At 45.2% G+C, this 24752-nt stretch overlaps 1 protein-coding gene across 1 annotated transcript in view; it reads right to left on the reverse strand.

The window, feature by feature from the left end:
- The window catches only part of LOC139415665 (otoferlin), a 153463-nt gene that overhangs the window by 60313 nt on the left and 68398 nt on the right, over positions 1-24752 (reverse strand). Inside the window, exon 5 of the mRNA XM_071163785.1 lies at positions 23351-23547. Within this exon, the coding sequence (XP_071019886.1) occupies positions 23351-23547 (197 nt within the window). The remainder of the gene's footprint in view (positions 1-23350; positions 23548-24752) is intronic.

The raw sequence follows: 24752 nt of genomic DNA on the forward strand, positions 1-24752 counted from the left end.
TGGGCAAGAGGGGAAATAACTATATGAGAATGCTGTTCATTGACTACAGCTCAGCGTTAAACATCATTCTCCCCTCCAAGCTCATCATCAAGCTTGGGACCCTGAGAACTCCCTCTGCAACTGGATCCTGGACTTTCTGACGGGCTGTGCCCAGGTGGTGAGGGTAGGCAAGAACACCTCCGCCACGCTGTCACTAAACACGGGTTCCGCTTAGTCCACTCTTCTACTCCCTGTTCACCCACGACTGCATTGCCACATACGACTCCAACGCCATCATCAAGTTTGCTGGCAACACGGCGGTGGTAGTCCTTATCACCAACGGCGTTGAGACAACCTACAAGTAGGAAGTAAGAGACTTGACAAGTGTGGTGCCAGCACAAGGAAGCAACACTGATTGACAATAAATTTCACATGCTGTTGTGCAAATGGAATAGACAACAGGTGGAAATTATAGGCAATTAGCAAGACACCCCCAATAAAGGAGTGGTTCTGCAGGTGAGAACCACAGACCACTTCTCAGTTCCTATGCTTCCTGGCTGATGTTTTGGTCACTTTTGAATGCTGGCGGTGCTTTCACTCTAGTGGTAGCATGAGACGGAGTCTACAACCCACACAAGTGGCTCAGGTAGTGCAGCTCATCCAGGATGGTACATCAATGAGAGCTATGGCAAGAAGGTTTGCTGTGTCTGTCAGCGTAGTGTCCAGAGCATGGAGGCGCTACCAGGAGACAGGCCAGTACATCAGGAGACGTGGAGGAGGCCGTAGGAGGGCAACAATCCAGCAGCAGGACCGCTACCTCCGCCTTTGTGCAAGGAGGAGCACTGCCAGAGCCCTGCAAAATGACCTCCAGCAGGCCACAAATGTGCATGCGTCTGCTCAAACGGTCAGAAACAGACTCCATGAGGGTGGTATGAGGGCCCGACGTCCACAGGTGGGGGTTGTGCTTACAGCCAACACCGTGCAGGATGTTTGGCATTTGCCAGAGAACACCAAGATTGGCAAATTCGCCACTGGCGCCCTGTGCTCTTCACAGATGAAAGCAGGTTCACACTGAGCACATGTGACAGACGTGACAGTCTGGAGACGCCGTGGAGAACGTTCTGCTGCCTGCAACATCCTCCAGCATGACCGGTTTGGCAGTGGGTCAGTCATGGTGTGGGGTGGCATTTCTTTGGGGGGCCGCACAGCCCTCCATGTGCTCGCCAGAGGTAGCCTGACTGCCATTAGGTACCGAGATGAGATCCTCAGACCCCTTGTGAGACCATATGCTGGTGCGGTTGGACCTGGGTTCCTCCTAATGCAAGACAATGCTAGACCTCATGTGGCTGGAGTGTGTCAGCAGTTCCTGCAAGAGGAAGGCATTGATGCTATGGACTGGCCCGCCCGTTCCCCAGACCTGAATCCAATTGAGCACATCTGGGACATCATGTCTCTCTCCATCCACCAACGCCACGTTACACCACAGACTGTCCAGGAGTTGGCGGATGCTTTAGTCCAGGTCTGGGAGGAGATCCCTCAGGAGACCATCCGCCACCTCATCAGGAGCATGCCCAGGCTTTGTAGGGAGGTCATACAGGCACGTGGAGGCCACACACACTATTGAGCCTCATTTTGACTTGTTTTTAAGGACATTACATCAAAGTTGGATCAGGCTGTAGTGTGTTTTTCCACTTTAATTTTGAGTGTGACTCCAAATCCAGACCTCCATGGGTTGATAAATTGATAATTTTTGAGGGATTTTGTTGTCAGCACATTCAACTATGTAAAGAAAAAAGTATTTAATAAGAATATTTCATTCATTCAGATCTAGGAGGTGTTATTTTAGTGTTCCCTTTATGTTTTTTGAGCAGTGTATACACACTATATACACACAGCTACTGCATTCTTTATTCTTACTCTTATTCTTATGAATTATCTATCACTTTACACTGCCTTCATGTACATATTGTGACAATTCTCTTCAAGGTTAGGAGAGTTTGTAAACAAATTAAGCGAAAGACCAACACAAAATCACACCAGAGAGTGTTCTTTCCAACAGGTCAGTACCTGAATGTTTGTTTCTCCTGCCTGGACCGCCCCAGGCCCCAGGTGTGGTCCAGGGTCGTAATGTACATGTACTTGTCGAGCCTCAAGCACCTGATATGGCCTCATGCTCACTTTTCTCCCAGGTAGGGAAACAATATCATGAGCCGTACACCTCAGTTCGCCCTGTATCCCTGAAAATACATCTCTGTTTTTCTGGATCAAGGTCTTTACTTCCTGTACTTGTGCTGGGGACAGTGTAGGTGAAACTTGCACTTCGGCTGCACGCCTGAGTGGGTGTGGGGTACATGACAATTAGTGTTTCTCTCTATCAAGCCACGCTTTTAACAGGTTTACGTGATAAATCTGTTCCGGGGACTGACGACTTGGCTGTCGGATCCGATAATAAACCTCTCCTATTTTCTCCAGCACTTGATATGATCCCTTCAATGTGGCTAACAGTTTACACTCTACCATGGGGATCAGCACATTATGTCCCGGTTGAAATTCCCCCAGGGTAGCCTGCCGCTTATAAGTGTGCCACTGGTGCTCTGGTGCTCTTGTGCTTGTGGTTATCCTGTCTTGCATGGCTGTGATGTGCTCTGTAACACTAGTATAAGACTTGAACTGGTGCTCCCAGGTTTCCCGTGCGATGTCTAAGATTCCTTGGGTATGCCTCCCATATACCAGCTCAAAGGGTGAAAACCCCCGCGAGGCTTGGGGAACCCCTCTAATGGCAAACATCAGATACGGCAACATGAAATCCCAGTTTTTCCCATCCTTATCTATTACCTTCCAGAGCATTGACTTCAGGGTGCGGTTGAATCGCTCAACCAGCCCATCCGTCTAAGGATAGTAAACCGATGTCCTCAACTGTTTCACCTGCCACAACTTGCAAAGGTCTGCCATAAGGCGGAATCATAAAGGGGGTCTCCTGGTCAGTAAGGATCTCTTTTGGAATCCCTACCCTGGTGAACAGGAGCACTAATTCCTTGGCTATAATTTTGGAAGACATCATTCGAAGGGGAATGCCTTCTGGGTAGCGAGTGGCATAATCTAGGATGATCGGAATGTATTGGTGCCCTCTGGCAGATTTGGTTAGCGGGCCCACTATAACCATCGCTATCCTCTCAAATGGCGTTTCAATTATGGAGCTGTTAACTGGAACTCGGAGCACCCACCACAATGTTGAGCCACTTCAGCCTGAACTTGATCATATTACTCCAGTGCTAGCCTCTCGACACTGGCTTCCCATTAAGGCAAGGGCTGATTTCAAGGTTTTACTGCTAACCTACAAAGCATTACATGGGCTTGCTCTTATCTATCTTTCCGATTTGATCCTGCCGTACAGGCCTACACGTACGCTACGGTCACAAGACACAGGCCTCCTTACTGTCCCTAGAATTTCTAAGCAAACAGCTGGAGGCAGCACTTTCTCCTATAGAGCTACATTTTTAAGGCATGGTCTGCCTACCCATGTTAGGGACGCAGACTCGGTCTCAACCTTTAAGTCTTTATTGAAGACTCATCTCTTCAGTAGGTCCTATGATTGAGTGTAATCTGGCCCAGGAGTGTGAAGGTGAACGGAAAGGCACTGGAGCAACGAAGCGCCCTTGCTGTCTCTGCCTGGACTCTAACCCTATTACAGGGGCTGAGTCATTGGCTTACTGGTGCTCTTCCACGCCGTCCCTAGGAGGGGTGCGTCACTTGAGTAGGTTGAGTCACTGACGTGATATTCCTGTCCGGTTTGGCACACCCCTTGGGTTGTGCCGTGCCGGAGATCTTTGTGGGCAATACTCGGCCTTGTCTCAGGATGGTAAGTTGGTGACTGAAGATATTCCTCTAGTGGTGTGGGGGCTGTGCTTAGGCAAAGTGGGTGGGGTTATATCCTACCTGTTTGGCCCAGTCCGGGGGTATCGTCGGATGGGGCCACAGTGTCTCCCGACCCCTCCTGTCTCAGCCTCCAGTATTTATGCTGCAGTAGTTTATGTGTCCGGGGGCTAAGGTCAGTCTGTTATATCTGGAGTATTTCTCCTGTCTTATCCGGTGGCCTGTGTGAATTTAAGTATGCGCTCTCTAATTCTCTCTCTCTCTCTCTCTCTCTCTCTCTCTCTCTCCCTCGCTCTCTCTCTCTTTCTTTCTTTCTTTCTTTCTTTCTTTCTTTCTTTCTTTCTTTCTTTCTTTCTTTCTTTCTTTCTTTCTTTCTCTCTCTCTGAGGACCTGAGCCCTATAACCTTGCCTCAGGACTTCCTGGCCTGAGGACTCCTTCCTGTCCCCAGTCCACCTGGCCATGATGCTGCTCCTGTTTCAACTGTTCTGCCTGCAGCTATGGAACCCTGACCTGTTCACCAAACCTGCTGTTTTCAACTCTCTAGAGACAGCAGGAATGGTAGAGATACTCTGAATGATTGGCTAAGAAAAGTCAACTGACATTAACTCCTGAGGTGCTGACCTGATGCACCCTCGACAACCTCTGTGATTATTATTATTTGACCCTGCTGGTCATCTATGAACATTTGAAAAACTTGGCCATGTTCTGTTATAATCTCCACCCGGCACAGCCAGAGGAGGACTGGCCATCCCTCATAGCCTGGTTCCTCTCTAGTTTTCTTCCTAGGTTCTGGCCTTTTCTAGTGAGTTTTTCCTAGCAACCGTGCTTCTATACCTGCATTGCTTGCTGTTTGGGGTTTTAGGCTGGGTTTCTGTACAGCACTTTGAGGCATCAGCTGACATAAGAAGGGCTTTATAAATACATTTGATTGATGGATTGAATCCCTGGCCAGTAAAACCTCCTCACAATCTTGTCTCAGGTTTTATCAATACCAAGGTGCCATTTTGTGCTTTGCAGTTCACCATCTGGCCGCACCTTAGTGAGAGGGCAGAGCCCGTTTATTTGTTCTGCCCTCACATATTTGCCATTTATCACTCGCCCCCCTTCTTTGCCACAAAATCTACCTCAAATACCTCATACCTTTGCACATCAACTCGGTCCTGGCACTCCCTGTATATATATACATATATATATATATATATATATATATATATATACAGTGGGGCAAAAAAGTATTTAGTCAATTGTGCAAGTTCTCCTACTTAAAAAGATGAGAGAGGCCTGTCATTTTCATCATAGGTACACTTTAACTATGACAGACAAAATGAGAAAAAAAATTCTCCAGAAAATCACATTGTAGGATTTTTAATGAAATTATTTGCAAATTATGGTGGAAAATAAGTATTTGGTCAATACTTTGTTATATACCCTTTGTTGGCAATGACAGAGGTCAAACGTTTTCTGTAAGTCTTCACAAGGTTTTCACACACTGTTGCTGGTATTTTGGCCCATTCCTCATGCAGATCTCCTCTAGGGCAATGATGTTTTGGGGCTGTTGCTGGGCAACACAGACTTTCAACTCCCTCCAAAGATTTTCTATGGGGTTGAGATCTGGTGACTGGCTAGGCCACTCCAGGACCTTGAAATGCTTCTTACGAAGCCACTCCTTCGTTGCCCGGGCGGTGTGTTTGGGATCATTGTCATGCTGAAAGACCCAGCCACATTTCATCTTTAATGCCCTTGCTGATGGAAGGAGGTTTTCACTCAAAATTTCACGATACATGGCCCCATGCATTCTTTCCTTTACGCGGATCAGTCGTCCTGGTCCCTTTGCAGAAAAACAGCCCCAAAGCATGATGTTTCCACCCCCATGTTTCACAGTAGGTATGGTGTTCTTTGGATGCAACTCAGCATTCTTTGTTCTCCAAACACGACGAGTTGAGTTTTTACCAAAAAGTTATATTTTGGTTTCTTCTGACCATATGACATTCTCCCAATCTTCTTCTGGATCATCCAAATGCTCTCTAGCAAACTTCAGACGGGCCTGGACATTGAGCAGGGGGACACGCCTGGCACTGCAGGATTTGAGTCCCTGGCGGCGTAGTGTGTTACTGATGGTAGGCTTTGTTACTTTGGTCCCAGCTCTCTGCAGGTCATTCACTAGGTCCCCCCGTGTGGTTCTGGGATTTTTGCTCATCGTTCTTGTGATCATTTTGACCCCACGGGGTGAGATCTTGCGTGGAGCCCCATATCGAGGGAGATTATCAGTGATCTTGTATGTCTTCCATTTCCTAATAATTGCTCCCACAGTTGATTTCTTCAAACCAAGCTGCTTACCTATTGCATATTCAGTCTTCTCAGCCTGGTGCAGGTCTACAATTTTGTTTCTGGTGTCCTTTGACAGCTCTTTGGTCTTGGCCATAGTGGAGTTTGGAGTGTGACTGTTTGAGGTTGTGGACAGGTGTCTTTTATACTGATAACAAGTTCAAACAGGTGCCATTAATACAGGTAACGAGTGGAGGACAGATGAGCCTCTTAAAGAAGAAGTTACAGGTCTGTGAGAGCCAGAAATCTTGCTTGTTTGTAGGTGACCAAATACTTATTTTCCACCATAATTTGCAAATAAATTCATTAAAAATCCTACAATATGATTTTCTGGATTTTTTTTCTCATTTTGTCTCTCATAGTTGAAGTGTACCTATGATGAAAATGACAGGCCTCTCTCATCTTTTTAAGTGGGAGAACTTGCACAATTGGTGGCTGACTAAATACTTTTTTGCCCCACTGTATATACAGTGCCTTGCGAAAGTATTCGGCCCCCTTGAACTTTGCGACCTTTTGCCACATTTCAGGCTTCAAACATAAAGATATAAAACTGTATTTTTTTGTGAAGAATCAACAACAAGTGGGACACAATCATGAAGTGGAACGACATTTATTGGATATTTCAAACTTTTTTAACAAAACATAAACTGAAAAATAAGGCATGCAGAATTATTCAGCCCCTTTACTTTCAGTGCAGCAAACTCTCTCCAGAAGTTCAGTGAGGATCTCTGAATGATCCAATGTTGACCTAAATGACTAATGATGATAAATACAATCCACCTGTGTGTAATCAAGTCTCCGTATAAATGCACCTGCACTGTGATAGTCTCAGAGGTCCGTTAAAAGCGCAGAGAGCATCATGAAGAACAAGGAACACACCAGGCAGGTCCGAGATACTGTTGTGAAGAAGTTTAAAGACGGATTTGGATACAAAAAGATTTCCCAAGCTTTAAACATCCCAAGGAGCACTGTGCAAGCGATAATATTGAAATGGAAGGAGTATCAGACCACTGCAAATCTACCAAGACCTGGCCGTCCCTCTAAACTTTCAGCTCATACAAGGAGAAGACTGATCAGAGATGCAGCCAAGAGGCCCATGATCACTCTGGATCTACAGCTGAGGTGGGAGACTCTGTCCATAGGACAACAATCAGTCGTATATTGCACAAATCTGGCCTTTATGGAAGAGTGGCAAGAAGAAAGCCATTTCTTAAAGATATCCATAAAAAGTGTTGTTTAAAGTTTGCCACAAGCCACCTGGGAGACACACCAAACATGTGGAAGAAGGTGCTCTGGTCAGATGAAACCAAAATTGAACTTTTTGGCAACAATGCAAAACGTTATGTTTTGCGTAAAAGCAACACAGCTCATCACCCTGAACACAACATCCCCACTGTCAAACATGGTGGTGGCAGCATCATGGTTTGGGCCTGCTTTTCTTCAGCAGGGACAGGGAAGATGGTTAAAATTGATGGGAAGATGGATGGAGCCAAATACAGGACCATTCTGGAAGAAAACCTGATGGAGTCTGCAAAAGACCTGAGACTGGGACGGAGATTTGTCTTCCAACAAGACAATGATCCAAAACATAAAGCAAAATCTACAATGGAATGGTTCAAAAATAAACATATCCAGGTGTTAGAATGGCCAAGTCAAAGTCCAGACCTGAATCCAATCGAGAATCTGTGGAAAGAACTGAAAACTGCTGTTCACAAATGCTCTCCATCCAACCTCACTGAGCTCGAGCTGTTTTGCAAGGAGGAATGGGAAAAAAATTCAGTCTCTCGATGTGCAAAACTGATAGAGACATACCCCAAGCGACTTACAGCTGTAATCGCAGCAAAAGGTGTCGCTACAAAGTATTAACTTAAGGGGGCTGAATAATTTTGCACGCCCAATTTTTCAGTTTTTGATTTGTTAAAAAAGTTTGAAATATCCAATAAATGTTGTTCCACTTCATGATTGTGTCCCACTTGTTGTTGATTCTTCACAAAAAAATACAGTTTTATATCTTTATGTTTGAAGCCTGAAATGTGGCAAAAGGTCGCAAAGTTCAAGGGGGCCGAATACTTTCGCAAGGCACTGTATATATATATATGTGTGTGTGTATGTATCTATTTCTTTTGTGTTACTGTTTTTATTTGTAATATTATTTTGTAACTCTAAGTTGTTGGGAAGGGCTCGTAAACAAGCAATTCACGATTAAGTCTTCACCAGTTATATTCGGCGCATGTGAAAAATTAAATTAGATTTGATTTCACTTTCTACATCTGTCATTTGGTGCTGCAGTACACCTATAAACATAAAAACTATAGAGTTAAAAGACTTCACAACACCATCCTAATGCTGTTTGATGCGCAGCCAATCTGCTGCATTGTGGGTAGGATCAAAGGAGGTCCAGAAAGCAGGATGGCCTCACACTGGCACAGAATGAGCTTGGTTGCATCCCAACACAAAACAAACCAAATGAATGAATGAAGTAAACAAAAGCCTATCAAATGAACCTTCTCATCAATCCCTGCCTCAGTTTCCTCCGCTTTGTAAATGAGGAGTATGGATATTTCAATAGCTCAAACAAATAAAGGTCATTTACGTATGGCATATGTGTCAGTGTGCTAGTGTTGATTAATTCATGACTGTGGCATCTAAAGGGATAATGCCTTAGTCTCTCACACTAAAGACCCAGGTGTTGTGGTATTGTGGTGAATATCAAAAGGGGATGCAAATGTTTCCCTCAGGTAAATCCAAGGGGCACTTTCTGAATATATCATTATACTGTATTCTGCAGACAGTAGCACGTTTGTATGAAGGCGTGGTTATTCACAGGCAAATTGCTATATGCTATGGAGGTACATTTGTGTCTTTTTGTCGAGGGCAAAACCTTTTTTATTTTCAATCAAAAATAATCAAAATGAAAAGTCAAAGCGGACACCTATGAAGATGGCATCTCAGGTAAGCAGCACTGGGCTGTACTGACGTATCCTAAAAATGACATCTGCTGCTTTAGATTGAACGGTCATATCTCAGTTATTGTTTTCATATCTATAAAAAATAAGCTGTTTTCTTTACTTTCAGAGAGTGAGCTGACCAAGGGGTTGAAAAAGTAGATATTGCCAGATGTTCACTGTCCGAGAAACAGGCCATGGGAAGCTTTATTGCTGGCAAAAGTGTACATAACCAGAGGTATTTAAACTGTTCTGTGTTCTTTTTCTCCATCTCTGCCTGTCTTGTTGTACATGGAACATGTCTCACATGCATTAATTAAAAAACTCTTAAGATGTCAGCTGCTAATTTTCCGATTTACACCACATAAACACAGCCATTTTCTCTGGGCTATCTGTTGCTGCCAAGTCATGATTTCCCTGGGGGTTAGCCTTGCAATAACCAAGTGGTGAGACACATAGCCCTCTATATTTAAATGTTTCAGGTACACTGATACGTGTCTGCGTCACATTCAGTATCTTCTATTGACATTATCTTCTATTGTTTGTCCTCAAGTGTCTGTTTTTCAGCATGAAGTACTCTGTAGCCACTTAGTGTGGACACCAGGTGAGACCACACACACAGTCTCTCTTCTTCACTTCATCCCTCTCCCACATCTCCCTAAATCCTCTGGGTTATACCAATTATTTTGGTGAACCCTTCCCGCATCTGAACTGGCAGACACAGAGGGCTAAGCATGATGTGACTTGGTCCGGTCAACAGGAGGTATTATTAAAGAGATGCAATACAGACAGAGATGTAGTAGTCCCAGAGTTAATGATCCAAGGTCAGTTTTGCATTTCACCTCCTGATTTAAGATGACTGACCGTGTTAGAATTTAAAAAACCAAGGCTAAATCATGCTCTCTCGTCTGCAGGTATGTTTTGATGTGAGATAGGAAGCCAGTCCAGTCATCACCACCTCAGCCGCTCTTAGGATAACCTTCGGGCCAACTGGGGGCCCAAGGCTGGTTAGGAGACACCGCAATTGTGATGAACTGAGAGAATATTAGGGTAGCACTGTAATTGATGAATTAAATACTGTCTGCCGCTGTTCTTACCTCATTCCCTTTCTGTCTTCTACACCTCTCTCCCCACCTTGTCTTTCTTCCTCGTTTTATAATGCACAACATATGCGCATTGAAGTATTTATAATATTACAATTATCATAATTATAATAAATTTACCTATTCACAGTGCCATGTGAAAGTATTCGGCCCCCTTGAACTTTGCGACCTTTTGCCACATTTCAGGCTTCAAACATAAAGATATAAAACTGTATTTTTTTGTGAAGAATCAACAACAAGTGGGACACAATCATGAAGTGGAACGACATTTATTGGATATTTCAAACTTTTTTAACAAATCAAAAACTGAAAAATTGGGCGTGCAAAATTATTCAGCCCCCTTAAGTTAATACTTTGTAGCGCCACCTTTTGCTGCGATTACAGCTGTAAGTTGCTTGGGGTATGTCTCTCTATGCAAAACAGCTCGAGCTCAGTGAGGTTGGATGGAGAGCATTTGTGAACAGCAGTTTTCAGTTCTTTCCACAGATTCTCGATTGGATTCAGGTCTGGACTTTGACTTGGCCATTCTAACACCTGGATATGTTTATTTTTGAACCATTCCATTGTAGAATTTGCTTTATGTTTTGGATCATTGTCTTGTTGGAAGACAAATCTCCGTCCCAGTCTCAGGTCTTTTGCAGACTCCATCAGGTTTTCTTCCAGAATGGTCCTGTATTTGGCTCCATCCATCTTCCCATCAATTTTAACCATCTTCCCTGTCCCTGCTGAAGAAAAGCAGGCCCAAACCATGATGCTGCCACCACCATGTTTGACAGTGGGGATGGTGTGTTCAGAGGGATGAGCTGTGTTGCTTTCACGCCAAACATAACGTTTTGCATTGTTGCCAAAAAGTTCAATTTTGGTTTAATCTGACCAGAGCACCTTCTTCCACATGTTTGGTGTGTCTCCCAGGTGGCTTGTGGCAAACTTTAAACGACACTTTTTATGGATATCTTTAAGAAATGGCTTTCTTCTTGCCACTCTTCCATAAAGGCCAGATTTGTGCAATATACGACTGATTGTTGTCCTATGGACAGAGTCTCCCACCTCAGCTGTAGATCTCTGCAGTTCATCCAGAGTGATCATGGGCCTCTTGGCTGCATCTCTGATCAGTCTTCTCCTTGTATGAGCTGAAAGTTTAGAGGGACGGCCAGGTCTTGGTAGATTTGCAGTGGTCTGATACTCCTTCCATTTCAATATTATCGCTTGCACAGTGCTCCTTGGGATGTTTAAAGCTTGGGAAATATTTTTGTATCCAAATCCGGCTTTAAACTTCTTCACAACAGTATCTCGGACCTGCCTGGTGTGTTCCTTGTTCTTCATGATGCTCTCTGCACTTTTAACGGACCTCTGAGACTATCACAGTGCAGGTGCATTTATACGGAGACTTGATTACACACAGGTGGATTGTATTTATCATCATTAGTCATTTAGGTCAACATTGGATCATTCAGAGATCCTCACTGAACTTCTGGAGAGAGTTTGCTGCACTGAAAGTAAAGGGGCTGAATAATTTTGCACGCCCAATTTTTCAGTTTTTGATTTGTTAAAAAAGTTTGAAATATCCAATAAATGTCGTTCCACTTCATGATTGTGTCCCACTTGTTGTTGATTCTTCACAAAAAAATACAGTTTTATATCTTCATGTTTGAAGCCTGAAATGTGGCAAAAGGTTGCAAAGTTCAAGGGGGCCGAATACCTTCGCAAGGCACTGTATAACACCTGGATAATGAACTTCTTTCAATAAAGCATTTCACATTCTCCACTGGTTGAAATTAAGTATCTCATTGAAATACTATCCTGTGTCCTCAGATTAATGCAGATGAAGGGAGTTAGATATGCATAGTTTCTTTTCTTCTGTATATGTGAATTACAGATCAATAATGTTTCTAGTCTATTGCATAGTAACAATGTGTAATCATTGATGTCACAAGAACGGTAAACACTGTTGAAGTGTATAATTGTAATACATACACATATACACAGCATCATTCAAATAATGGAGTTTGGTATGACTGAAAAATAATGTCTCAGAGATTCATACCTGAACCACACCTTCATTTGCCAAGGAAGAGTACATGATCAGTGAATATATTCAATGTACAGGCAACAATGTGGGAATCTCATGCGTGGTAGGACTTGCATCCTTGGCACAATGAAGTTATTATATTCTACTCTATCCAAAGGCTTCATTAATGCCATTCAGACTTGAAGTTGATATAACAACTATGATAGCTGAGGTTCATAGATTGGTATTTTTATTTATCTGTTTTACCAGGTAAATTGACTGAGAACACGTTCTCATTGGCAGCAACGACCTGGGGAATAGTTACAGGGGAGAGGAGGGGGATGAATGAGCCAATTGTAAACTGGGGATTATTAGGTGACCGTGATGGTTTGAGGGCCAGATTGGGAATTTAGCCAGGATATTAGTTCAGAACCTAACGTTTTAGATCGGCTACATACGGCTACATACTGCTACATACTGTAGCTAGCTACACATCCATAGGCATACAGTTATTTTTATCCTCCACTATACTATAAGCAAGTAAATAGTTAGCTAGCTACGTTACTTCAGCTGCATTTCAAGGCAAGCTTACACAATTGTACTTTCAATTTGCAGTAAATGCTATAGCTAGCTAGATTCTTTACACCCACTGTTTCACAAGACAACAAGCCTGGTTTGCTGGTTTTCTCAGGAGTCCCTATAACATAAAACAACACGAATTACAAATGAATTCTCCTAACACTAACTAGCTGGATAATAACTTGCTAAATAGCGATTTTCGTAAATTAACTGTATGACAAAAAAATATGCACAAAACGTTTGTCTCTACATTAACTAACATATTTCTCTCAATTGTACATTTTTTGCTTGACTTGTTATGACGTTATAACAACTTACATCTGGTTCCACCGTAATATTTTGTCAGCCATCATTGTTTAAGAACGCCACAAAGGCAAGGGTGGCTCGCGTTAAAATTCGTCATTGAAACCACTCGATATGATTGATCATATAAAAACCTTGGGACCCAAATGCATAACGAGTGCTCTAACTCCCCCTTGTGGTGGTCTGGAGCATTGAAGCCGTGGCGCTGGGTACCTCCAGGTCCCGGGGTGCAAGCTCGCAACTTTTAAAGGAGGAACCACTGTAGGTCTTCCAACACTTGTTGTGGCCACAGTGTCAAAAACGTAGGTTGCTCCCAATGCCAACCCATTCATCACAACTAACTGAGTGTGTGTTCCATATTTAGTGGATGTGCTTTAATGGCAGTGCTTTAATGGAAGCCTATAACTGGTGAGATGGGGTAGTGTGTGTGTATGTGTACAGTGTGTGTGTGTGTGTGTGTGTGTGTGTGTGTGTGTGTGTGTGTGTGTGTGTGTGTGTGTGTGTGTGTGTGTGTGTGTGCGTGCGTGTGTGTGTGTGTGTGAGAAAAGAGAAACCACTTTCTCTTCAATCACTCTATCGTGGCAGCTCAGACCTGAAGACCACAGCACACACTGCTTCATCTCTCTTGTCCGCTGTTTATACCAAATGGGAGAGGGAGAGGAGTACATATGCGTGGTGGAAGAAGACTGAGAGGACGATCAAGAGCTGTAGTCTCAGATGCGATTAGGGCTACTACAATTGATCATGTAATAAATAATGGTCTATCAATGAGAGAGGCTGGTCTGTGTCACGACTTCCGCCGAAGTCGGCTCCTCTCCGTGTTCGTTCGGCGATCGACGTCACCGGCTTTCTAGCCATCGCCGCTCCATTTTTCATATGTCCATTTGTCTTGTCTTGTTCCATACACACCTGGTTTTCATTTCCCCAATCAATCTACTTGTATTTAACCCTCTGTTTCCCATCATGTATTTGTGTGTAATTGTTTCATGTTATGCGGTGTTTGATTTATGCGCTTGACTTTTATTTATGTTCCGTGTTTTGAGCGCGTTAGATTATTGTAGTGCTCTCGTTTTGGAACGGAAAATAAATGTGCGCCTGTTAACTATACTCTGCTATCCTGCACCTGACTTCGCCTCCAGTACACACCATAACAGAAAGACATACCTCTAATGGAGTCAGCAGGAGCAGGTACCCCGGTTAGAGGAGTCAAGGAGTGCGTCCAGGAACATTCGGCCATGTTACATCATCTTGGTGACATGATGGATCGCGTTGTCCAGACCATGGACCGCTGGGAGAGACAGGAAGTGCCTCGACCAGCACAACCGGGGCTGTCTCCACCCATCCCATCTGGAGAGAATTCCAGTGGGATGCGTATCTCCCTTCCCAGGGAGTATGATGGAACGGCAGCACAGTGCCAGGGATTCTTGTTACAACTGGACCTCTACCTGGCCACTGTGCACCCAGCTACATCGGGACGGGAGAGAGTGGCCGCCCTTGTCTCCTGCCTCACGGGAACAGCGCTGGAGTGGGCAAACTTCGAGGAGTTCACCTGTCGCTTCCGGGCCGTCTTCGACCATCCACCCGAAGGTAGAGCGGTGGGGGAAAGGCTCTTCCATTTGAGGCTGAGGACGAGGAGCGCCCAGGACTTCGCTCTGGAATAACGGACCTTAGCCGCCGGAGCAGGCTGGAACGACAGGGCCCTCATCGATGCAGCCTACGAGAGGACGTCCGACGTGAGCTGGCCTGCAGGGATGCCACCATTTCCTTTGACCAACTGGTGGATTTGTCCATCCGGTTGGATAACCTGCTGGTCACCCGCAGACGTCGAGAGGGGGCTCTGTCGGTTCATCTTCCAGCACCCCTGCTCCGGTGCCCATGAGGTTAGGAGGGGCTGCTCATAGGGAGACTGGAAGAGGGGCCATCACGTGCACCATCTGTGGCCGCAGAGGACACACTGCCAGTTGGTGCCGTGTTGGATCCTCTGGGAGTCGAGGCAACAGGCAGGGCACTCTGGCGTCACCCCAGGTGAGTTTGCACCACACTCATACAGAGTCCTCTGCTGATCAACTGTTTGTGCCTGTTTGTTTCCCTGCGTTTTCCCCACATTCCCAGCATAAGGCGCTCATCGAATTTTATTGACAGAGCATTAGCCATTAGGTTAGGGGTCTCCATTTTTCCTATAGTTAGACCCTTCCCGGTACACGCTCTAAATAGTCGACCATTAGGGTCCGGACTAATCAGGGAGGCCACTATCTCCTTGGCCATGGTTATGCAGGGGGATCATGAGGAGAGAATCAGCCTCTTCCTCATTGACTCTCCTGTGTTTCCTGTGGTACTAGGCCTTCACTGGTTGGCTCTGCATAACCCCACTATTTCCTGGCAACAGAGTGCTCTCATGGGGTGGTCGTGAGAGTGCTCAGGGAGGTGTGTAGGGGTTGCCATTGGTGCTACCATGGTGGAAAGTCCAGACCAGGTCCTCACCGTGCACATTTGGCTCTCGTCTTCTGTATAAAAAAAAAGGTGACTCAATTACCACCTCATCGATGGGGAGATTGTGTGATAAATCTCCTGGCAGACACTGCGCTTCCCAGGAGTCACGTGTATCCCCTGTCACAAGCGGAGACGGTGGCTATGGATACATATGTCTCTGAATCCCTGCATCAGGGGTACATTTGGCCCTCTACTTCACCCGCCTCCTCAAGTTTCTTTTTTTGTGATGAAGAAGGATGTAGATTTGCATTGACTATAGAGGTTCAAATCACGGTGTGGTACAGTTACCCGCTACCTCTTATCGCCACGGCGATTGAGTCAATGAATTGGGCGTGCTTCTTCACAAAACTGGATCTCAGGAGTGCGTATAACCTGGTGTGTATCCGGGAGGGAGACGAGTGGAAGACAGCGTTCAGTACCACCACAGGGCATTATGAGTACCTCGTTGATCAATGCTGGTTGATGAATGCTCCATCGGTTTTTCCAATCCTTTGTAGACGAGATTCTCAGGGACCTGCACGGGCAGGGTGTAGTGGTGTATATCGATGACATTCTGATATACTTCACTACCCGCGCCGAGCATGTGTCCTTGGTGTGCAAGGTACTTGGACAACTGTTGGAGCATGACCTGTATGTCAAGGCTGAGAAATACCTGTTCTTTCAGCAGGCTGTCTCCTTCCTAGGGTATCGCATTTCCACATCAGGGGTGGAGATGGAGAGTGACCACATTGCAGCCGTGCATAATTGGCCGACTCCCACCACGGTAAAGGAGGTGCAGCGATTTTTAGGGTTTGCCAATTACTACCGGAGATTTATCCGGGGTTATGGCCAGGTTGCGGCGCCCATTACCTCACTGCTGAAGGGGGGTCCTGTACGGTTGCAGTGGTCGGCTGAGGCGGACAGGGCTTTTGGGCAGCTAAGAGCTCTGTTTACTTCGGCTCCCGTGCTGGCCCGTCCGGATCCCTCTTTGGCATTCATAGTGTAGGTGGACACGTCTGAGGCTGCAATAGAAGCCATGCTCTCACAGCGCTCGGGTACGCCACCAAAACTCCGCCCCTGTGCTTTCTTCTCAAAGAAGCTCAGCCCAGCGGAGCGTAACTATGATGTGGGGGACTGGGAGTTGTTGGCTGTGGTTAAAGCGTGGAAGGCATGGGGACATTGGCTTGAGGGGGCTAAACACACTTTTCTCATCTGGACTGACCACCGTAACCTGGAGTACATCCGGGCAGCGAGGAGACTGAATCTTCGTCAGGCAAGGTGGGCCATGTTCTTTACCCGTTTTGTGTTGACCCTATCCTACAGACCAGGTTCCCAGAATAAGAAGGCAGACGCACTGTCCCGGCTATATGACACAGAGGAGCGGCCCATGGATCAGACTCCCATACTCCTGGTCTCCTGCCTGGTAGCGCCGGTCATGTGGGAGCTGGATGCGGACATTGAGCAGTACAGAGCCCGCTCCCCTACAGTGTCCTGTTGGGCGTATGTACGTTCCGTCTGCTGTCCGTGACCAGTTGATCTATTGGGCCCACACGTCTCCCTCCTCTGGTCATCCGGGGATCGGTCGGACGGTGCGCTGTCTGACTGGTAAGTACTGGTGGCCCACCTTGGCTAAGGACGTGAGGGTTTATGTTTCCTCCCGCTCGCTGTGTGCCCAGTGTAAGGCTCCGAGACACCTGCGCAGAGGTAAGTTACATCCCTTACCCGTTCCACAACGACCTTGGTCACATCTGTCAGTGGATTTCCTAACAGATCTTCCTCTTTCATAGGGAAACACTACGATCCTGGTCGTTGTGGATTGTTTTTGTCGTCTCCTCCCTCGCCCGGTCTTCTTATGGCCCTACAAGACTGCGGAAGCCCTGCTTACTCATGTCTTCCGGCACTACGGTGTGCCTGAGGATATAGTGTCGGATCGGGGTCCCCAGTTCACGTCGAAAGTTTGGAAGGCGTTCATGGAACGTCTGGGGGTCTCGATCAGCCTTACCTCAGGTTTTCACCCCGAGGGTAACGGGCAGGTAGAGAGAGTCAACCAGGATGTGGGCAGGTTTCTGAGGTCCTATTGCCAGGACCGGCCGGGAGAGTGGGCGGCGTTCGTGCCCTGGGCCGAGATGGCACAGAACTTGCTTCGCCACTCCTCCACTAACCTCTCCCCCTTTCAGTGCGTATTGGGGTACCAGCCGGTTCTGGCACCATGGCATCAGGGTCAGACCGAGACTCCTGCGGTGAACGACTGGTTTAGGCGCGCGGAGGAGACATTGGGGGCCAGAAAACCAGTGCAGACCGTCACCGCAGTGAGACCCCGGTGTTCGCACTGGGGGACCGTGTCTGGCTCTCGGCCCGTAACCAGCTCCTCCGCCTGCCCTGCCGAAAGCTGTGGGACTATTTAAAGTTCTGAGGAGCGTGAACAAGGTATGTTACAGATTACAGCTTCCATCTGATTATCGTATTAACCCCTCGTTCCATATGTCTCTCCTCATGCCGGTGGTGGCTGGTCCGCTCCAGGAATCTGAGGTGCGGGAGGTCCCTCCGCCCCCTTTGGACATCGAGGGGGCCCCGGCGTACGTTGTTCGTTCCATCCTGGATTTGAGGTGTCAGCCTTCAGTACCTCGTGGAGTTGGAGGGGTACGGGCCGGAGAAGAGGTGCTGGGTTCCGGTTGCAGATGTCCTGGATCCTGAACTGCTGCGGGAGTTTCACCGTTGTCGGCCGGATCGCCCTGTGCCTCGCCAGTGTCTGCGCGCCGTGCATCAAGGGGGGGGGGGGGGGGTACTGTCAGCTCCTCTCCTTGTCGGCTCCTCTCCTCGGCTCCTCTCCTTGTTCGGGCGGCGTTCGGCGATCGACGTCACCGGCTTTCCAGCCATCACCGCTCCATTTTTCATATGTCCATTTGTCTTGTCTTGTTCCATACACACCTGGTTTTCATTTCCCCAATCAATCTACTTGGATTTAACCCTCTGTTTCCCATCATGTATTTGTGTGTAATTGTTTAATGTTATGTGGTGTTTGATTTATGCGCTTGACTTTTATTTATGTTCCGTGTTTTGAGCGCGTTTGATTATTGTAGTGCTCTCGTTTTGGAACGGAACATGAATGTGCACCTGTTATTAACTATACTCTGCTCTACTGCACCTGACTCCAGTACACGCCATAACAATCTGAGAGTGCAGCCAAATCTGTAGCGCTTATAAATCTGTAGCAAATTATTTTCCTCATGGAGGTGGAAGGTTGTCCCTCCTGGACACAATGAATGCTGGATGCCTGGACATATCTGCAGAAGATTGCCAGGGATGGAGCAGGCATGCCAAAATATTATTTCCTATGTGTATTGCCCAAGATGACATAAGATGTGATGTGAATGTGTCACGACTACGACCGAAGGTGGCTCCCCTTCCCGTTCGGGTGGCGCTCGGCGGTCGTCGTCGCCGGCCTACTAGCTGCCACTGATTCTTTCCTCCCCCTCCTTATGTGTTTATTGAGTACACCTGTTTTGAGTTGGGTATAATTAGTGAGGCTTTATTAGTCAGCCGGCCCGCCTGGTTCTTTGTGCGGGATTAATTATTGTGACCTTCTGTTTTGTGTAACTTGTGTGCACGTCTGTGGGTTAAGTGTTTCCCATTTCCTGGGTTTTGCTGGACAGTTTAAGTCCCCATGTTTGGGGCGTTTGTTTTGTTATACGCCCTGTGTTTTCGTGGGGTTGGCTTATGTTCGCCGTTTTGTGCATTAAATTAGCACTACCCTGAACTTTCTGCTTCCTGCTCCTGACTTCTCACCCACTACACCCAGAACATTACAGAATGTGATGTGAATCTGTGGCCAAATGCAGAAGACAGGGTTGACTAACATTGCCAGTGTATCTGTATTGGGTAGATGGTGTATATACAAATTCTTGTATTTTGCAATCATTCAATGCCAAAAAATGATATAAAACATATTGAAATATATTGCATCATGTCTGATTCATCCTGTAATATACACTGCAGTAAATTCTAAATAGTAGAGAGATGTCATTCTTGTTTTGTAAAGACATTTTACAAAAGAAAACATGGTGCAATGCTACCTGTTGTTCGTGTTGTTTAGGTCATTGTTTGCTTGTTGGGTGACAACCTTTGCTACTGTTATGGAAGAATGAGTTGATTTGAGACATGTATAAAGGGTTTTGGTAGTTTTAGTGCATTTTGGATGTGAAATTAACTGCTGTGCCAAGCTGAAAGTTGGTTAGGAGATCCTAGCGATTGTAAAAAACTGTAATGAATTTCACACACACCAGATTCTACTACCTCTCACCGTCGACATTTAGCCCTCAGCATAATCACAATATGATCCTGATTATTATACATTAAATAGAAAGCACCTTCTGTTGTGACATTGATTTATATGTATGGCCGGTATGGAATTACCTACTGTTTCATTATGGTGAAATGTCATCACACAATGTCAAATCATAAGTTCACATTCAAGTTTGACTTATCACATGCACAAGTACAGTGAAATACTTGATGTGCAAGCCCTACCCAACAGGACAGTATTCAATATCAACTAAATAAAAAAATAAATTAAAATACAAGAGAAATCAGAAATAATAAAAGAAGCTACAGTTGATGTCGGCAGTTTACATACACTTAGGTTGAAGTCATTAAAACACGTATTTCAACCACTCCACAAATTTCTTGTCAACAAGCTATAGTTTTGGCAAGTCGGTTAGGACATCTACTTTGTGCATGACACAAGTCATTTTTCCAACAATTGTTTACAGACAGATCATTTCACTTATAATTCATTGTATCACAATTCCAGTGGGTCAGAAGTTTACATACACTAAATGATGTCATCGCTTTAGAAGCTTCTGATAGGCTAATTGACATCATTTGAGTCAATTGGAGGTGTACCTGTGGAGGTGTACCTGTATTTCCATACACCTGAAGGTACCACGTTCATCTGTACAAACAATAGTATGCAATTATAAACACCATGGGACCACGCAGCCGTCATATCGCTCAGGAAGGAAACGCGTTCTGTCTCCTAGGGATGAACGTACTTTGGTGCGAAAAGTGCAAATCAATCCCAGAACAACAGCAAAGGACCTTGTGAAGATGCTGGAGGAAACAGGTACAAAAGTATCTAGTGTGTATGTACAGTAAGTGTGTGTGTTAGTGTGAGGGTATTAATGTGTGGGTGTGAGTGTTTTATTGTGTGTGTGTTAGTGTGAGGGTGTTTGTGTGAGTGTGTTATTGCGAATGTTAATGTGAGTGTGTTAGTGTATGTATATTAGTGTGAGTGTTAGTGTGAGTGTGTGGGTGTTAGTGTGTGTTAGTGTATGTGTGTGTTAGTGTGTGTCTGTGTTAGTGTGAGTGTGTTAGTGTGTGTAAGTGTGTGGGTGTTAGTGGTAGTGTTTTAGTGTGTTAGTGTGAGCGGGTTAGTGTGTGTGTGTGCAAGAGTGTCAGTGTAGGCAGATATACAAGTAAACACGGCTGAAGAGTGACTGGTAGCAGGAATATATAAATACTTATGGTAATATACTAATAGTAATTGCAATCAATAATCAATGAACAGCAGCGTAGTGGTAGTAATAAATCAAATCAAATTAATAATAATTTGAACCTGCAGTGTAGGTGTGAGGGGGAAAAGTAGTTATTAGCCATTTAACAGTCTTATAGCCAGGGGATAGAAGCTGTTTAGGAGTCTGTTTGTCTGAGCCTTGATGCACCGGTATTGCCTGCCTGACGGGAGCATGGGAGCACAGTCCTCCCTCCAAGGAGCACCAACAGGTTAATCCAATGGCATCAATGCCCGCTGACATCATCAGTGCTTCCATGAGGTCATCATTGTTCCCCCAGCACTGTAGTGTCCCTGTCCCCTCTGTGTTTTTCCATGAGTTACTGTCCTGTACGACTGACAGGTCTTGCTCTTTGTTACCGCAGTGATTAGGGGATGACAGGTGCCCTCGTCTAGTATCAAGGACTGGTGTGTGTATACTGTACCTGTGGACAGCACAGTGGAAACTGAGTCTGTGTCTGTGTTTCTAGACTGTGTGTGTGTGTGTAATAATACAGTTCCTCCTTAGTCTGTGTCTTCCTTACAGGACACATACAGTATGTACAGTTATTTCCACTTTAGTTTATTTGGTACATATTTTCTTAACCGTATTTCTTGAATTGCGTTGTTGGTTAACGGCATTAGTAAGCATTTCACAGTAAGATCTACACCTGTTGTTTTCGGCACATGTGACAGATACAATTGGATTTGATTTGACTATGGGGACACACTATAAAAACTATTTCCAGTAAACAGAACCCACTAAATCAGTACATCTAAACTCTCGGAGATTAGAGTTATTTTCAGTTCAATAGATCTTTGATGAAGATTCATGGCCAGAGCCCCATTTCATTGTAATGCCCAGTTGACTCCCATTATAACCAGTCTATTATATGAAAGACTCATGTTAATACATCCAAATAAGTGGCTGATGTATGGCCACACACACACACACACGCATGTACAGAGATACACACACAGGCGATCACGCATGCACACAAACACACACACGCACACATTCACAACATTATCACGATGGATTAAGGGTCTTAGCCGAGCCAGGCAGACTGGTCAATGTGAAATCAATATCACCTACGCATTATTAGCCCACACATTATTCAGCAGAAAACACAACACCACACAGAGAGAGAAGGCTAAGGTCGGGTCTACACTTGACACCTACATGCGACTTATGCTATCAGAATACGAAGATCGCATTGAAAGGACGGGTCTAGACGCACAAAAGTGGTCTGACTGTGTTCAGATCTGGCTGATCACAGGTGGTCAGGGATGCATTGTGTGTGGATTTCTCCTCAGTCTGGATGCAATCGGGCTACCAAAAGCCCATACAGTGGGCGAAGTCATCAACACTTCTCTCAAAGTCCAAAAAACTGTTGTTCTGGGACCGGGATGCACCTTTTCATTATAAAGTTGGAGGAAATATGTTCATAACGTGTGAGAAACGTGTTTGCTGGCTAGCTAATATTTATATACATTTTGGGGGATTTGGCTAGAGTTCTGCTAACAAGTATGCTATGCTTTTAGCATTGCTTGCTAGCTTGCTGGCTAGTTACATAGGTTATCTGTCTAGTTAGCAACAGCAGTTAGCAACTGCCAACAGTTGCTGTTGTGTTATGATCGTATTAAGCCTATTCCACCGTTTGTAGAATGCATACTGGCATTTGAATATAAAACAGGAAAATGAAATCCGGACACACTGTGGACATGGTAGACACATTTAAATGTAGGTGTAGACGCATGACACGTTCCCGAATTCCATGATCAAAACTCTATGATCAGAATACTAAAGCTGCATGTACTGTCAAGTCTAGACAGGGCCTAATAGTCATCCGCAGAAAGCACTGCCTGGAGGCTGGCACATACTGCTGTAACACATTCACTCCATACAAACTTGTAGACTATGGTGCCAGCTACAGGAGTAGTAAGGTCTGTTCAAATGCATGGTGTGTACAGTAGATGATGATTACGGTGATGTCTTTACTTTAGTTGTTATTAATGATGATGATGAAGATATATATTTTCTATATGGTGTATTTTGAGCGTAATGGTGTATTTAATGATTATGCTGACAATAATGATGTCTGCTTTGATATTGTTTTTTTGTTAATGACATTGTTTTAACGATGGTGTTGATGCACGCACATTTATAATGATGCTGATGATGTTTCAGCTATACTAATGGAGTTGTCAACTCACTTCCTAAAAGTGGGAATTCCATGGATGGATCGCCCCTGTGACACTCCTGACCCCTGGCTGTGTCCGGAGAGCAGACTGTCCGTCTCAAACTGGAACGTTCCCTCCGGGTCACCCGGGATGTCCAGGAATTCTCCGTCACTCCAAACCCCCACAGTCCCATCCATCGTTGTGTACTTGATGTATAGGGTAACACTGGCCTGGAATGGAAGCGTCAACCAATGAATTAGGCAAAACAAACTAGAAACACACTATGGTCAGACAGTAAATTAACAACAACTAATAAAGGCTTCATAGAGCATTCACAAGGTCATCATTAGCAATACATAGATGCTCCACAAATCATTCATAATCAATTTCATATTGCTTAAATTAAATGGTAATATAAAAGTGGCATTGAAAGAGGTAGCCAAGGTCCGTTGCTCTAATCTTTTCTTGTTTTGTTACGTGACATGTATGCCTCAGGATTGGGGCATCCAGGATTAGTTACCCTCTCTGCTGGTATGTAAGTCAATGGGCAAGAGAGAGGGAAACACACTAGGGGTAACTCAACCCAACTCTCCCCTAGCCATTGCTTCACGACAGGGTGGGTAACACATCTCCAAACTGTCCCCATAAGGGACATCTGTAGTTAAAGAGACTCAAAATGTTCATAATGACGTCTTTAATTAAACTGGAACAAAGAATCCATTCTTGGTTGAAATTAAACTAAAATTGACTTCCGGCTTTCTTGACAAGTGAATATGGGGGGAAAAAAGTGTGACAACTGTAAATTTATGAGACAGAATCTGCCTACAATTTCTGTAAAACAATTGTTGTAAAGCTCAATATTGGTTGACAGAGACAGTTGTGGTCACTTGCGGCACAAAGATACATTTGGTTTGACAGTAAGTGCTTAGATTGATCTGAACAGGAAGATGCAGAGACAGAGCAATTTTTCTTTCCTGTCTTCTGGGGACTAATACACCTCCCTGGACAGTCAACTGATCTTTATTACAACCCAAGCAATTTGTTACATTTCTCTCGTTCTCTTTTTCTCTCCTTTTCTCTCTTTCCCTCTTTCTCCCCTCTCTCTCTCTCTCTCTCACTCCCTATCTCTGCCCTGTGACTGCAGAGCCAGTGAAGTTAGAGGCGTTACCATGGTATCCCCGCATCTTTCAGCAGGACGTGGTAAATAAAAACACTTCTATTCAGTTAAAACACAGGTGAGACTCTGGGCCGGCTGTGTTCATCTACTCTCCCTCGTCAGGGACAGAGAGGTGTGCAGAGGGGCTGAGAGCTGTGTGTGTGTGTGTGAGCATGCCCAAGGCCATTCTGACTTGTGTGTGACATCATCTCTATGGAGCCATTTCCTAGCTGCGTCATGAAAAGTTGCAGTTACCAGCTTTGTTTACTAGCAGTGGAT

Source organism: Oncorhynchus clarkii, chromosome 8 (genome assembly GCF_045791955.1).
Source record: "Oncorhynchus clarkii lewisi isolate Uvic-CL-2024 chromosome 8, UVic_Ocla_1.0, whole genome shotgun sequence".
Classification (NCBI taxonomy): Eukaryota; Metazoa; Chordata; class Actinopteri; order Salmoniformes; family Salmonidae; genus Oncorhynchus; species Oncorhynchus clarkii.